At 44.4% G+C, this 15,049-nt stretch overlaps 1 protein-coding gene across 8 annotated transcripts in view; it reads right to left on the minus strand.

Annotated features, from left to right (window-relative positions):
• Nucleotides 1-9,129: 9,129 nt before the first annotated feature.
• Nucleotides 9,130-15,049, minus strand: part of GRIA4 (glutamate ionotropic receptor AMPA type subunit 4) — a 390,564-nt gene continuing 384,644 nt past the window's right edge. For 4 of the 8 annotated variants that reach the window (XM_027051948.2, XM_027051942.2, XM_027051940.2 and 1 more), the window contains one exon: nucleotides 9,130-11,595. In XM_027051948.2, coding sequence (XP_026907749.1) covers nucleotides 11,431-11,595 — 165 coding nt within the window. In that variant the 3' untranslated portion in view covers nucleotides 9,130-11,430. The remainder of the gene's footprint in view (nucleotides 11,596-15,049) is intronic. The other 4 variants (XM_027051945.2, XM_027051944.2, XM_027051954.2 and 1 more) reach the window with 3 other exon arrangements.

Here is a 15,049-nt window from a genome sequence, read left to right on the forward strand (position 1 = left end):
GAAACTTCCCACTCCGGTCTAGATATGTAACAAGGGTGTTGGAAAAACTCAGTAGTGTTCCCCCTGCATGTCTCTCTACTCCTCACACAGAACGCCTCACTTCTGACGCTTCTGGTTACCAAATGGGTGGGTTTTTTTCTGAGGAGGGACACACAGGCCAGAAAAATGTAGTTTAAACTCCCTTACAGCCGGCAGCCCAACGATGGATGTCAGGCACCTGCAGGGAGTGACATTTCCCAAGATGCTTATGGTGCCTTAATGCCTCAGTGTTTACACTTCCTTAAAAACTAAAAGCAACCTTATCTAGACAACAGGTAAATCTTCAGGGTCTCACAGGACCATACAGAAATTCCTTGGAGACTTACGGTAACTATACCTCCCTCCCTCCATGAGCTTAAAAGTATACGATCAGTGGTTCCTCACAACCCGGGTGTAGCTCTTTCTGCTCACGGGTCCCGTCCCCGTGCTTTAATAAAATCAGCTTTTTGCACCGAAGACGTCTCAAGAACTCTTTCTTGGCCCTTTGCTCACGAGCCCCACTTCAGATCTCACCTTCCCCCCCGCATCTTAGTTCCTCATGACACCGGCTGGGCATCCTGCAATTTAAGCCAATTCTGACACAATCGTGTGGGATCGCAGAGGCGAAGGGCTCTCTCTCCCAAGACGGCTCTCACCCCCACTTCAGACTCCAGCAGCAACGAGGTGCCCCTGCCACCCACACCGCCCGGCCCACCTGGCTCCAGACCAGAGGCCCCCAGAACTTCTTCTGGGGCTCCGTTGTGTGTGGAGGTGCTGGCAGAGGTCAGGTGTAACGCGTACTCACCCTTATCACTTTACTGGACGTTAGGAAGTAGTTTGCAGATGGATTGCCAGATGAAGGGGTGCAAGCAGCAGGGGCTGGGAGGGGTCCCGGGTGCAGGAGGCTCCGTCCCTGGCCGGGTGGGGTGCGTTCCTCACCCCCGCCAAGGTGGGTGTGTCCCGTGACCGTGACCCGGAAGCCCTCTGCACCCCTCCCTTTGGGACCTTTAGGAGGGCTTCATCGGGAGCAATCAAGCATCAAGTCCATCATTTGCAGCCACTCCTTCACACCTTGAGCACTGTGGGGCCCCTCTCCAGCTGGTAACCCCTCCCCTCCCCCCCAATGGCAGGCAGCTGTTGCTGCTTCATCAGCAGCCGCTCGTGGTGGAAGGAGCAAGCTAGCATTTCTTCCTGTTTTTTTTTTTTTTTAATTTAAATTCAAATTAGTTAACACACAATGTTGTCATGGCTCCAGGAGCGGAACCCAGTGGTACATCACTTACCTACAAAACTCAGTGTTCATCCCCACGAGTGCCCTCCTTGATGCCCATCCCCCACCCTCCTCCCCTCCAGCAACCCTCAATTTATTATCTGTATTTAAGAGTCTGTTATGGTTTGCCTCCCTCTCTGTTTTTATCTTATTTCTCCTTTCCCTTCCCTTATGTGCGTCTGTTGAGTTTCTCAAATCCATATATGATTGAAATTGTACGATATATGTGTTTCTGTGACTGAAATTAGCATTTTCTTGTGCTTTTGAAGCACCAGATGCTACCAGGCAGTTGGTTTTCGCTTAGCCCCACAGCCTGGGGTGGGGGGAGACTTCGTGACACCCTAGTCCGTCTTGGGGGGAGAAGTTCCTGCAGGGGACAGGATGTCTTGTTTCAGTCCCTTCTCCAGAAGCAATGATTTCTTTGTGCCATGGAGACAATAAGATTTTCTAGTCCTCCTCATTCCCCTGAGACCTGTGACTTGCAGGAGCGAGAGGTCTGGGAAGTCAGGCTGGACATTGTGGGTGACCCCCCAGGGGCTGTTCACCTCATGCACCTGCTCCACCCAGGGGATCTCTGTCCAGCCTCCACCCTGCCCTCCATCTTTCTTCAAAGCACTCGGTGAAGGGTCATGAAAAAAGGCTTACGAGTGAGTTCAAATTCTCTTGGTCCGGGGTCCTCAGCTATTTCCAACTGTATCATAGCCACGCTCAGCCTTTAAGAATGTGTTCATGTTTCGGGGGTGCCTGGGTGGCTCAGTTGAGCGTCTGACTTCGGGTCAGGTCATCATCTCACAGCTCGTGAGTTCGAGCCCCACCTTGGGCTCTGTGCTGACAGCTCAGAGCCTGGATCCTGCTTCGGATTCTGTGTCTCCCTCTCTCTCTGTCTCTCTCTCTCTCTCTCTCTCTCAAAAACAAATAAACACTAAAAAAATTTTTTTAAAAAACCGAATGCGGTAACATTTTGGCTCAACTCTTCTTACCCGCAATGTCACTGCCACTGGAACACCACCTCCTCTGTGCTGAAGACGTGAAACTATTTGTGTGTCCCATTTGTCCTGCAAGGGACTTGTCCTCTGGAATTCGGTTTACATGGCTTCCGAGAGCAGCTTCCTGAGTCACACAAAAAAAGTTATGATTTTGTATATTATCTGGCTTTTTGAGAAAGTCACTTTTCTCCCCCAGCTTTTTATGTCCTAGGCAGAAGCAGAAGCCCAAAGGCTACAGAGACGAAATAAATATAGTTTTGTTTACTGGGCTTCTATGGAACTCCATTGCTGTGATTAGCAGTCCATTAAACATTCCTCTTCAAATTCACAGAAACATCAAATACGAGGTATTCTTGTTCCCATTTTACATAGGAAACAATAGGCTTTCTCCAGAGGCCAAAGAGTAATTGCCAGAGCAAGGATGCACATCTAGTTTTGTCTGCCTCTACAGCTCCAAATTTGTTCTTTCTGCCGCTCACTGTCGCGTATGTAATCAATGAGTCTGGAGACATCAAGTGGAGACATTTATAAAGATAATCCTGAAACAGTGCTAGGAGTCCACAAGACACAGAGACATTAAAAAGAGGGATCTCCAAACTTAGAGGATTAGGGATGTGTGACCAGAGATGATTTCTAGAACGCTTCTTGATGGATGAGTAGATATTCGTTATAAAGACACAGGTGACATAAACCACATTTTGTGCCCATCCAGCTTCTTTTGGATTCTCTTCCCATGTTTATTTTCCAGATGGTGCTTCCCCTAAGTGGGAGGCCAGTACTTGGTTCCCATGTCTCCCCCGCTGCTAGGTCACAGGTAACTGAGTGCCACGACTTAGATATTCCTGCCTGAGGTTTGAACTGGAATGAGGCGCTGTGTGGAGTCCATTTCCTGAGAAGGAAACAGAACACACTAGGGAGGCACCCCACGCTTAGAGATAGTACATACTGAAGCTTCTCCTCCGTAAATTCCTGGGTGGCTCAGTCACTTAAGCATCTGACTCTTGAGCTCAGCTCAGGTCATGATCTCACGGTTTACGGGATCATGCCCCATGTTGGGCTCTGTGCTGACAGTGTGGAGCCTGGAGCCTGCTTGGGATTCTCCCTCTCCCTCTCCCTCTCTTTCTCTGCCCCTCCCCTGCTCTCTCTCTCTGAAAATACATAAATAAACTTAAAAAAAAAAAAAAAAGAAGAAGCTCCTTGCTCAGTGTCCTTGCTGTTACCTGTGTGTCCACGGGAAGATGGACATGGCTTGGGGCTGATCGGTGACAGATGTTTGGCATTGTTCTTGCTTTCAGCCACGTGCTCTGCCTTTCCCAGAGAGTCTGCGAATTCTCTAGTATCTGTTCATGAATTCACCTGTGGCTTAGCTGAGCTAGAGTAGGCTCTGTTGGTTAGAGCTGGGACCCTGCTCTGAAATAGAGCATTGCAGGGAGAGGTAATTATTAGAAAGGGAAGATCAGGGGACGCCTGAGTGGCTCAGTCGGTTAGGGAGGAGTGGGAGGCAGTGGGAAGGTGAACGGAGAGCCGGATGAGAAGCACGGGACTCCGGCTCAGGTCATGATCTCAAAGTTCCTGCGTGTGAGCCCTGCGTCGGGCTCTGTGTTGACAGCTCAGAGCCTGGAGCCTGCTTTGGGCTCTGTGTCTCCCTCTCTCTATGTCCCTCCCCCACTCACACTATGTCTCTGTCTCAGTCTCAAAAATAAAAAAATAAACATTAAAAAAAAAATAAAATAAAGGGAAGATCAGGAAGCACTCTGGAAAGTGTAGCTATGAGTAGTAACCGGGTGTTATCAGAGTGGTGGGTGAGTGAGAGAAGACAGTGCAGACATTGACAGGTGTCACATAATACACACAATTATTTTCATCAGGAAGGTGACAGGGCCACGTGTGGGGTTTGGGAGAATCACCTGACAGGTGTGTAGAGAAAGGACACAAGGGACATACAAGTGAGACAGGCAGCAAGGGGACCTTGCGGGAGACACGTGTAGTAACGACACCGAGAAGTCATGAGGCTCTGAAATGTGAGTCCTGGAACGGAGGAAGAGAACAGGGTGCGGTAGGAAGATACCTATGGGATATAAGAAATTTAGGATGTTACTCGGCTGGATGTGAGAATGATAGAGAAAGTGGGTTCTAGAATGATATGCATCTCAGTTGTGAGATTAGGTAAATGGTAGGACCGTTCACCGAGACACGGAAGGGAAGAGGAGGGAGGAAGGCGGAGGAAAACATGAGGAACTAGATATGTTTCAGTGGAGAAGTCAAAAAGGAACGACCCATATGAGATTGGATGTGTGGGACTGGAGTAAACGATAGAGATTTCTGAGTTAACAGTGCGTGGGTGATTGTAGACATCTGGACGATGGCAAGATCAACCAGGTGGGATATGTCCTGTGAGAGGAGAAAGAGGCAGAAGATACAACCCTGGGTAGTATCAGTAAATTGTTTGGAGGAAATGGGGAACATAAAGTGGAAAAAGAATATACAAGATAATTAAGGGGGGACCTAAAGAATAAAGAGATCAATTGGGTTAGTTCCATATTGAAAATGTTCAGCTAATATGGCCATGAGGTGTTTATTGGTGACCTTGGGATGGACATTTTGATAAAGTGAGGGAGCCAAATAGAGAAGTAAAGTAGGGGATGAAAGGTCACTCTTTCCAGTGACCAGGGTACGAAAGGAGGGCGAGGTGAGTCATCATCTTGAGTAAGATGAGCAGGTGAATGATCACAAGGCCACCTACGTACCTATTGGTGTGGGTGACTTCAATCACACAGGCAAAGACCAACGGGAAGTCAAGCAACCACAGGGCTAGGGTTCAAATGAAGTATCTCCACTGGCCTTGAAGGCACTCAAGATGATAACAGCACTCGGGGGGCAATGGCAGAATGAGCCAAATGCCATAATCCTTGATGAATGTGAAGCAACGACAGAGAATTCAGCAGACACAGTGGACGAGTGGGTGATCCATGTGACAGCACGGTTAGGTGACCTAGACCTCAAAGAGGAGGGGTAATTGTAGGAATGGACCTTCCTTTTCCTTCTAGGTTTGTGGTATGTGGAGTGATGTTATAAGGGCATTGGACAGTGCTCTGGGGGGGGGGGTCAGGGGGAGGCTGGGAATCCTGGGGGTGTCCTGACTTTGTGCTGAGGGCACCAGGGAGGGTGATGGCAAGGTCAGGGGGAGAGGGAGGCAGTGGGAAGGTGAACAGGGAGCAGGATGAGAAGCACGGGAGTGTATTGAGAGAGAACGTGAGACAAGAGAGAGAAAGGTTGTCAGGATGATTTCCACGCGAGGCTGTGACCAAGGTTTCCATGTGGAGGGAAACCTAGTGGACTGAGCCTCAGAGTTCCTATGCAGGTCTGAGGCCCCATGATCCAGAAGCCACGTGTCCTGATGGTGGCCTTGGAATATGAATGGTGTCATCACACTTTAATTGTGCTTAGATTTACGAACAATATTGGTAGCAATCATGGCTTTGGAAAAGTCTCAGGCAGATGGAACTAGTCAATTTTGTCTTTCCACAAGTTTGAAACAGCAGTTTTAGGTGACTGAAGATTAGGTACATCTTCAGGAGACGCCAGCTATGGCCTAAATTGTTCCGAATCTTTTCTTTTAAAACAAAAATGCATTGAGAGCATTCACATTCACACTGGAGATTCCCTCTGAGGAGCCGACAGAAGCTTCTGCAAAGGCGATTTCTTTCTAGGGGCTTCACTCATTTCTTTTTCTTTTTTTTTTTTTTTTGAGAGAGAGAAAGAGAGAGACAGTGCTGGCGATGGGCAGAGACAGAGGGGGAGAGAGAGAGACAGAGAGAGAGAGAGAATCCCAAGCAGTTTCCATACTCAGTGTGGAGCCCAACGCAGGACTCGATCCCATAACCCTGGGATCATGACCTGAGCTAAAATCAAGAGGTGGACACTCCACCGACTAAGCCACAAAGGCAGCCCTCGTTTCTGTTCTTGTTTAGCCCGTCAGTTCATTCAATCATATGTGGGAACTCTGCTTGTCAGGGACTACAGACCTATTCATCTTGAGCAGTAACTCTGCACAGTATTCAGCTGGTGCTAAATGTTTAGGAACTGCACAAGTGTTGGTTGAACGTACAGACTCAGAGGAAGAAATCATAATCTGCTTGAGCAGGCTCACGTTGTGTTTGGGATTACAGGAATACACATCTCCTAAATCACCCAAAACATGGAGTAGTCTGGCTTTCTTTCTTTCTAACTTTTTTAAATTTATTTTTGACAGACAGTGAGCAGGGGAGGGGTAAAGAGAGAGACCAAAACACAGAATCTGAAGCAGGCTCCATGCTCTGAGCTGTCATCACAGAGCCCAACATGGGGCTTGAACCCACAAGCAGTGAGATCATGACTCGAGCCCAAGTCGAACCCTTAACCGACTGAGCCACCCAGGCGCCCCATGGCATTATAGTTTAATAGAATACTTAAGTATGTATTCTAGAGATCCTCTCAGACCTACCCTCTCTTCCAGATCCAGAAAAAACTGAATGACATTGTGCTCTTTGCCACGAGGAAGGACAAGTCCCAGTATAGATTTCTGCACATTTCTATGGATAAGAGACATGTAATTAGGGTTATTTCTGGTGTAGCATGAACCCAAACATGGGACTTGGAATTTGCTCCTTGACTCCCTCTAATCCAACCACAAACACCAGCCCGTGGTTCGTAGGAAAATTTATATGCAGGTTGTGGGAAGCAGCATATATCAAACATTAACACACATAACAGTGGAAAATCATTTGTCAAGCATTCCTTTTCTGCCATGTTCTTTTGCCCACCCACGGCTGGCCTTTTACCTAGCTTTCTGCTTTCTTAACATGTCCTTTGCCTTATCTTTTATTTCCCTCATTCTTCTGCCTGCCTCTTCCTCCAAAGAAAATAAAATCAAAGCAAGATTAACAGGTTATTCTGTTTCACAGGAAATAATTATCTTTTGTTTTTTTGCGATACAATTTCCAAATTTCATCTTTTTCTCTTCCTAATTTGTCAAAATCGTTTCTTTTTTTTTTTTAATTTTTTTTTTTTTCAACGTTTATTTATTTTTTTTGGGACAGAGAGAGACAGAGCATGAACGGGGGAGGGGCAGAGAGAGAGGGAGACACAGAATCGGAAGCAGGCTCCAGGCTCCGAGCCATCAGCCCAGAGCCCGACGCGGGGCTGGAACTCACGGACCGCGAGATCGTGACCTGGCTGAAGTCGGACGCTTAACTGACTGCGCCACCCAGACGCCCCTGTCAAAATTGTTTCTTAAAGAACGGTTCTATTTTGCCAAGATCCCTGGTACTAGCTGTTTAGAAAATACATAAACGGGGCGCCTGGGTGGCTCAGTCAGTTAAGCATCTGACTTCGGCTCAAGTCAGGAACCAGTTCGTGAGTTCGAAACTTGCCTCTGGCTCTGTGCTGACCTCTCAGAGCCTGGAGCCTGCTTCAGATTCTGTGTCTCCTCTCTCTGCCCCTCCCCAATTTGTGCTCTGTCTCTGTCTCTCTCTCTCAAAAATAAATAAATAAATATTTAAAAAATTAAAAAAAAAGAAAATATGTAAACAAACCACTTGTTCCATGTGCCTTTGGTCCTACAAATGGTAAGGACTGGAGCCTGCTGGACCATCTGAAATGAAACGCTACTTAGGGATGTGCACGAGAGCCCATACATTTCATGCAGCACCATGTAAACAATTCTAATGAACCTGCACGACTCCAACTTGTCTTTGCAGAAACTCCCCTGATGTCAGTTTCATTTGGTTCTTTTCTATTTGCACTTCCTTGGTGTTGCAAATTGGAATATTCTGTTTTCTGGGAAAATTATTAGAGCACATTTTATTTTTCACTGATACCGACGTAATATATAAATGTGTGCTTATGCATTGACAAATATATATGTTACACCTACTGCACGGCACCTACTGCCTTAGGGAAATGGATGAGTTCACAGTCAGCAGGTGGGGAGACCAGGGAGCGGCCTGAAGCCAGTGCGGTAACAGGGGAAGCTGGAGTTTTTAATTAGTAGCTATTGAATTGAGTGTAGCCAAGTGGTTCTCTGGAGGGCCCTCCATAGCCTTCAGACATGGTCATTGTGTGCAGTTAAGCAGCTGATGTAGCTGCAAAATTGGTTTTGCCGGGCATATTCAGAAACTTGTGCACTGGATAGTGGGCTGGCTTGCTTGGTAATTGAGTTCTTTATGGAACTAAATGCTTTCACTTAAATGTTTTTAACTTAAACATCAATGTTTTAAAATCACATTACCCAGCTTTATATCACTTCCTCAGATTGGAGTCCAGATTTGTACTGGTGGCAGATTTAAAATTTGGTTTTGGCAAAATTATTCCATAAGAAATATAGAAATTTAACTATAGAATGCTATTACTAATACAGAAATGGAAGAAAACAAAGACAAAAAACTATAAGAAATACAACTTTTAACTTTGCATCATTAATCCACTCTGAGGCTTCAAGAGATTTTTAGAAGAATGGGTGAAACCAAACCCAAACCCTGTTTTGGGTTATTTACCTTGTGACAATTTCTCTAGCTAAACAAATTATTCCACGGCTAGGTACATGAAACACCTTCTCCTCCGATCAGAAAATTGATTAGATCATCTTGTTGTTGGTTTTTTTCCCCCTTTCTTTTATTTTTTTTCTTTCTTTCCTTCTTTATTTATTTATTTTTTGCCATTGCTCCTTCCAGTGAGATAGACAAGTTCATGAAATCAGCCAACTTTCTGCCTCCCTTTTGACCTGCTATATATTTCACACACACTCTTGGGACTGTTCATGAGGACAGATGTCTTTCTGCTTCCACTTAATGAAATTAATTCGATTCAATTCATTCATTCATTCAACAAATATTTATTAAGCACCTACAATATGCCAGGCACTGTGCTGGGTGCTGGGGAAACAACTGTGGACAAGATAGACACAGTCCCTGCCCTCAAGGAGCTTACAGTCTAGAAGTTACACAGACAAGTACACACACAGGCAGTTACAATGCGGTATGGTAATGTGGTGGGGAGAGGACACCGAAAGGGCACCTAACTCAGTCTCATAGGCAGCGGGTGGTGGACAGTTGTGGATCGCTTCCTGGGGCAGGTGCAATCGATTTGGTACTGAAGGATGAGGACAAGTTAGTCAGGTAAAGATACAGGGAAAAGTTACAGCTCAAAGAAAGAGTAAATGCAGTGTCCTGTGTGTCCTGTGTGCTGCTTGTGAGGTTTGAGGGTGGGCAAGGTTGGGGAGGGGGAGAGAAGTCATGGAAGAGAGAAGGGAAGACCAGGTCACGAAAGGACTCATTCGCTCTGCGGAGAGCTTGGGATTTTTCCTGAGGGAACGGTGCGTGTGTGTCCTCAGACCTGCGCTTGTAGAGACTGACCAGGGGAGGGAAATCTTGAGAGTGGGAGCCAGGTGCTCAAGCCTTCACCTGTTCCTAAGTCATCTTCCATGATGTCATACCCTGTGCTCGCTCCAGCCTGCCTGGCTGCATACACTCCTTCAACAGTGTTCTGAGGAGCACGGCGGTGGATCTCTGCTCAACCCTAAGGCTCTTAACACCTCCTCCACCTGTGAAAACGCAACTCATCTTTCAAGGCCACACTTCCGAAGCTATCTTGTGCTTTCTGCCAAGATCTCTACACATCGTGATGTTTATCAGGACCACACTATTAATTATTTCAAATGATCTAAACCTTCCTTCGAGCCATGTTAATTTCACCCATACAGAAGGTGGGTTTTGGAAATAAACATGGGTATAATTTTCTTCACCAATGCCTGTTGAAAACAAGGAGAAATTCTTCGTGTTTCTGGTCTACCACAAACCATTCTTAGTGCCTTCGAGTGATTTAAAGGGAACGAGGCGAATGGGGGATTGGGGGAGAAGCCAAAGAGACACATTATTTTATGCAGCAGAGTGTATAGTCAAGTAAAATTTCAACACACAAGTACAGGGTATGTTGCTCTTATGACAATGAATCCTCCCCGATTCAAACACTCTGCCCGGGACAGTGTCACCGGCTCACAAGGCAAAACGTCTGTAAAAGAGGGCAGCTTATTATTTGGAGACGGTAAGGGCTAAGGACACGCTCCAATGTGGCCCACACTTGACTTCTACAAATCCCCTCCTACACAGTCTTAGAATTTCTCAGGTAACTTTTATAATGAGAAGAAAACAACCCTTAAGCTCTGTGGATATTATAAGAATGTCCGTTGTTTTATTCTTTTTGGTGGGTACAAAAACCACAATTTTGTACACAGAACAAGATTATAAATAATACTGATAACACGAGTGACCCAGAGTCTCTCTCGCTTCTACACTGCAGACTGATGACTTCACATAACGTTGTTTTCGTGTTGTCTGTGTTCCGGGTACCGAGACAAATGGGATCTGTGGACACCGACGCAGGTGACAGAGGGGAGGTTACGGCAACGAGGAGGGGATCAACTTTTGTAAAAAAAAAAGTCTCTAGAGTTGATTACAGTGATGGCATTTATCTCAATTATTGCAATGTATTGTTCCCTAAGATGGTTAGAAAAAAGAATCGTGTTGTCCTCTACTGAATTTACGTCGGTTAAAAAGCAAGCATGTTTCAGTATGTTTTCTCCAAAGTGAGTGTAAATACTTCCTTTAAATTTTCACAGGATTTACATGTGTGTTTATTATTTTCTTATCACAGTTTAGTGATTTGTTTTCTCAGCTGGAGTCTTCAACGGAACACGTGGGTGTTCTGGAGACAGGTTAGCAGGTTCATGGACTTTTCTAACTACTTGACCCCTTGCGGTGAAGACGGAGGCCTTTCTGAGAAAGGACTTCACAGTTTAATGCGCTAGCTCGCAAGTCTGATTAGTTTTTAAGTCCACTCCAGTGAAATTCGTTGCTGTTAATACGCCCATCCCAGCTCCCCCTCCCCCCCCACCCCACTCCCCGAGAAAACCTAAATTGTGAGTTTTCCTGATATAAAATCTGAGTTTGGGTTTCCGAGCTGAGCTCATGCACGCGTTGCTGCTGGACCGGCGGGAGCATCGGGACGCGCCGCCCGCTCTGGCCCGGAGGCCTGGTCCGCGGCCCCTGCTCAGTGCGCGGGCTGCGCTCCCGTCCGTCACCAGCACAGTTTGATTAAGGCACTCAATTATGTTTTTGGTTTTCATGGTAGGTCCGATGCAATGACAGCCAGTCCCGAACTCTGTCTAATCGTAGTTCCCGTGTGTACCGCCTTGGGGCAGTCGGGCGTCAAAACGCGGCCGTTCTCACCCACGCTCCCAGTGATGGATAATCTGGCTTTGTTTCTTATGGCTTCAGAAAAGGTCAGCTGGGTGCATGGAAAGGAAAGAGAGAGAGTGCGCAGTGTTACAATGCTTCTGTTCCTTCGGCAATGCGAGACACAACAAACACCAAGATATCGATAATTAGACATCTGCATTTTTTCCAAGATTCTCTTTGGTCATATGAACACTATGCATGCCAGGGAAGGAACGGTCAGCTACCCCCAAGAATAAATCGGTCTCCAGTTTGTGGTCCTACCTGTTTCGGAACTAATTTTGAAATTTTGTTTGGCACATCTGGGCAAGACACGGCTGTTGCCTCCTGGCCCTCTAGAGCCCAGGACTTCTGGTCCAGCTCACAGCCTTCCCTACGCTTGTTCATTGGTAATTGAGACTCTTGATTCTTGTCAGAAAATGTCTTTACGGTGCAGGCGTTATCCTCTACACTTTGATGAGCTGCCTAGGCACACTGTATCTATCTATAGACTATTCTTGACACGTCTTCCTGTCTTGGGAACACAGATTCACAGACACTTCAATCGTGGGGTACACATGACCCAGAACAGCTCGGTTAGTGACTTCAAGGTCCTCCTCTGTGTCTTCTGAGCTAATTCATATTTTAGGAAGCTCTGAGTGCTTCAAGGAGGGTGCACGGAAAGGGGGCGTGTTTAGATTCCTCAGGAGCTGGCCTGGCTGCGGAACCTTGCAGCTTGAGGTTATGGGGTCAGGCTTCTGAAATCCTCATGAAATTCCTGTTCTCTGTCACATTAAGTCAGTAGCAGGTGACAATATTATGCAGAGGAGAAACAGGCAGTGTTGTGTACATCTAGTGACTGCTCATTCGTTGTCTTTGAATTTTTGTCTAGTGGCTGAATTTTAATGTTAAGTCCAGAGGAAAATAAGGGAAAATGAGATGTTCCCTAAGTTTGTTATGGCTCATTATTTATTTCTCGTAACTTATAATATATCTTAATTCCCTGTTGTGAATTTAAGTTTACCTAAGTCTTCAGGAATTCTATCTTTATATTTATTCTGTCCTGGAACTTAAATATTAGAATAATTGTATATCAAATAGTAGGATTAATAATGGGAGTAGAAAATGGTGTAATGTAAAGGTTTAGGGATCAGATGCCCTGATAAAGTCAAACTGTTAGTTAATGGCTTATTGATGAAAACCAAGGTCATTATCATAGTTCTTTAGAAGACAGTCTCAACAATTAATATGCATCTTCAAAATCAGAGGTTAGGATACAATCTCTACAGAAACCGCTCATCACTAAATTAAAATAAACCAGGACCAGAGTTTGAATTTGTTTCCGCAGATTCCCTTTCGACATTTAACATGAAGTAAAATAGAAAATTGTTTTTAAAAGTCTACTGGTTTAGTTTTGTTTTCCTGTTTTTTGAAGAGGAAATACAGTTAATAAAAGCATTGTGATATTTAGAAGGTTTTTGTTTGTTTGTTTTTTTTTTTTCCCAGAAGGCATTTGCTGTAAAATCTATTTTGGCTTCCTTTCTTTTCTTGATTGTCTTTGTGAAGAAAGGAACATATACAAACGGGAAAGACTCTATGTGCAGATTCAAGTAATCATCTATAGATTACTTCTCTATAGATTAGTGCAACTGAGTGGAATAATGTCTTTGAGACCTCCTTATTTTGTCTTTAAATCTTAGCATTCTTAGTTTTTCTTTTTAAAAAATTTTAATATTTATTTTTGAGAGGTGGGGAGGAGCAGAGAGAGAGAGGGAGACACAGAATCTGAAGCAGGCTCCAGGCTCTGAGCGGTCAGCAGAGCCTGACGTGGGGCTCCAGCTCATGAACTGTGAGATCATGACGTGAGCCAAAGTTGGATGCTTCATCAACTGGGCCACCCAGGTGCCCCTTAGCATTCTTAGTTTTTAGCATTATTATTTCTTATACTTAAGTCTCCTAAGACTATTAGCATTATTATTTCTTATACTTAAGTCTCCTTAAGAATAAAATGTCATTTCTATTCAGCTTGCTGTGAACCTATCGAGGCTGCTCAAATTGGAAAACTTTCTTATGAATTTATACGTGGTCTGGGCCGTTTTAGATTGCTGAGCCTCAAGGCTATGACCTTAATTGTATGTGTTCCTGTGAGGGGTAATCACTTTTAGAGTAAATATTCTACATACGGAAAGTTTCAGGTTTTGTTTTTGAGATTCTAGGACATTATTTAAATTATCAAAAAATTTGCACAATTGTGGGAAATAGAGTTTTTGAAAGGAAAAAAGTACAATAAAAGCTCTTCAATCTTCTCGGTGCACATCATTTCATTTACCCTGGGTGCCATTAGGTCTTTTTAAAAATCATGGATACGAATGCTTTACTTTTATTTGAAATGTACTATTTCAGGCATGAGGCAATGGAGGCGAATCATTTGATAAGTTGTAATGCCAGGTTCCGACTCCAAAAACATTACTACATGTAAATTGTATGCACGTCACCTGGGAATTTTTATCTCTTTAGCAACTTCCCAGATTTTGTAATGAACTGGCATCCGTGTTTCTTTCTAGCATTTTCTAAGGTTCTTTTTCTTTTCTTTGCAACCCTAGCCTTGGACCTTGCTGATGGTTGGAATGTTTTTGCTATGCTAAAGAGAAGTCAGTTGTAATGAACTGGTAATAAAACACGGAAACAAACCAAAACAAACAAATAAAAAAACCCCTTAATTGTAAGACATAAAATTCATTCCAGAATTAAATCCAAATAACTGACTCTGAAAAGTTGTCAGGGATTGTTTCTCTCAGTTTGGGAAAATCTCTCCTCATTTGCATAATTAAGGTATAAGCATTTCTATAATGGCCAAGAGACCTTGACATTATCATCGTTTGTTGTTTTGCGATCAGAAGGCAAACTCAAAACATTCTGATCTGAGTGAACTGAGGGTTTGTTCTTAATTCTTTTCCATTCCAATTGGGAAAGAACCATTTGGGGCTTACCTATGTGTAGTTAAAACTCAGTCATCCATCGATTTGTGGATTCTGGATAAAAACACATCTTGGGTAAAAGAGAATGGCTTTGTTCTTTGTTTTGATACACTCACAAAGTGTTTCAATAGCTTTTATATGAATAAATATCAAAATTAAGCATATTTATCTGTCAGCACCTCAGATGTACATCTTCTGAAAATTATATTGGGTGTCTGAGTCTCGGTGCATCAAACATGAATTCCTCTTGTGGGTTCACAGGCTCAACTGTCATTGGACACAGAGTGAGCAGCCGATTCAGTCGACTATTATCTATAATTTTAGAAAATGGGTCTTACAGACCTGATTTTAGGAAGAGTAGTAAATGCTGGCAGATCTTTAAAAAAAAACACACACAAAAAAAACCACCGTCTCTCCTTAGAGAAAGAATGTAGTGGACACTTAGATTCTTAAAAAGAGTATTGCCGTCTCCTCCATTTCATTGACTATTTACAATTTTTTATTGTGGCACAATCAGGGGATGTGAGTAAGTAGGGCTGATCTGGCTTA

Source organism: Acinonyx jubatus, chromosome D1 (assembly GCF_027475565.1).
Source record: "Acinonyx jubatus isolate Ajub_Pintada_27869175 chromosome D1, VMU_Ajub_asm_v1.0, whole genome shotgun sequence".
Lineage (NCBI taxonomy): Eukaryota > Metazoa > Chordata > Mammalia > Carnivora > Felidae > Acinonyx > Acinonyx jubatus.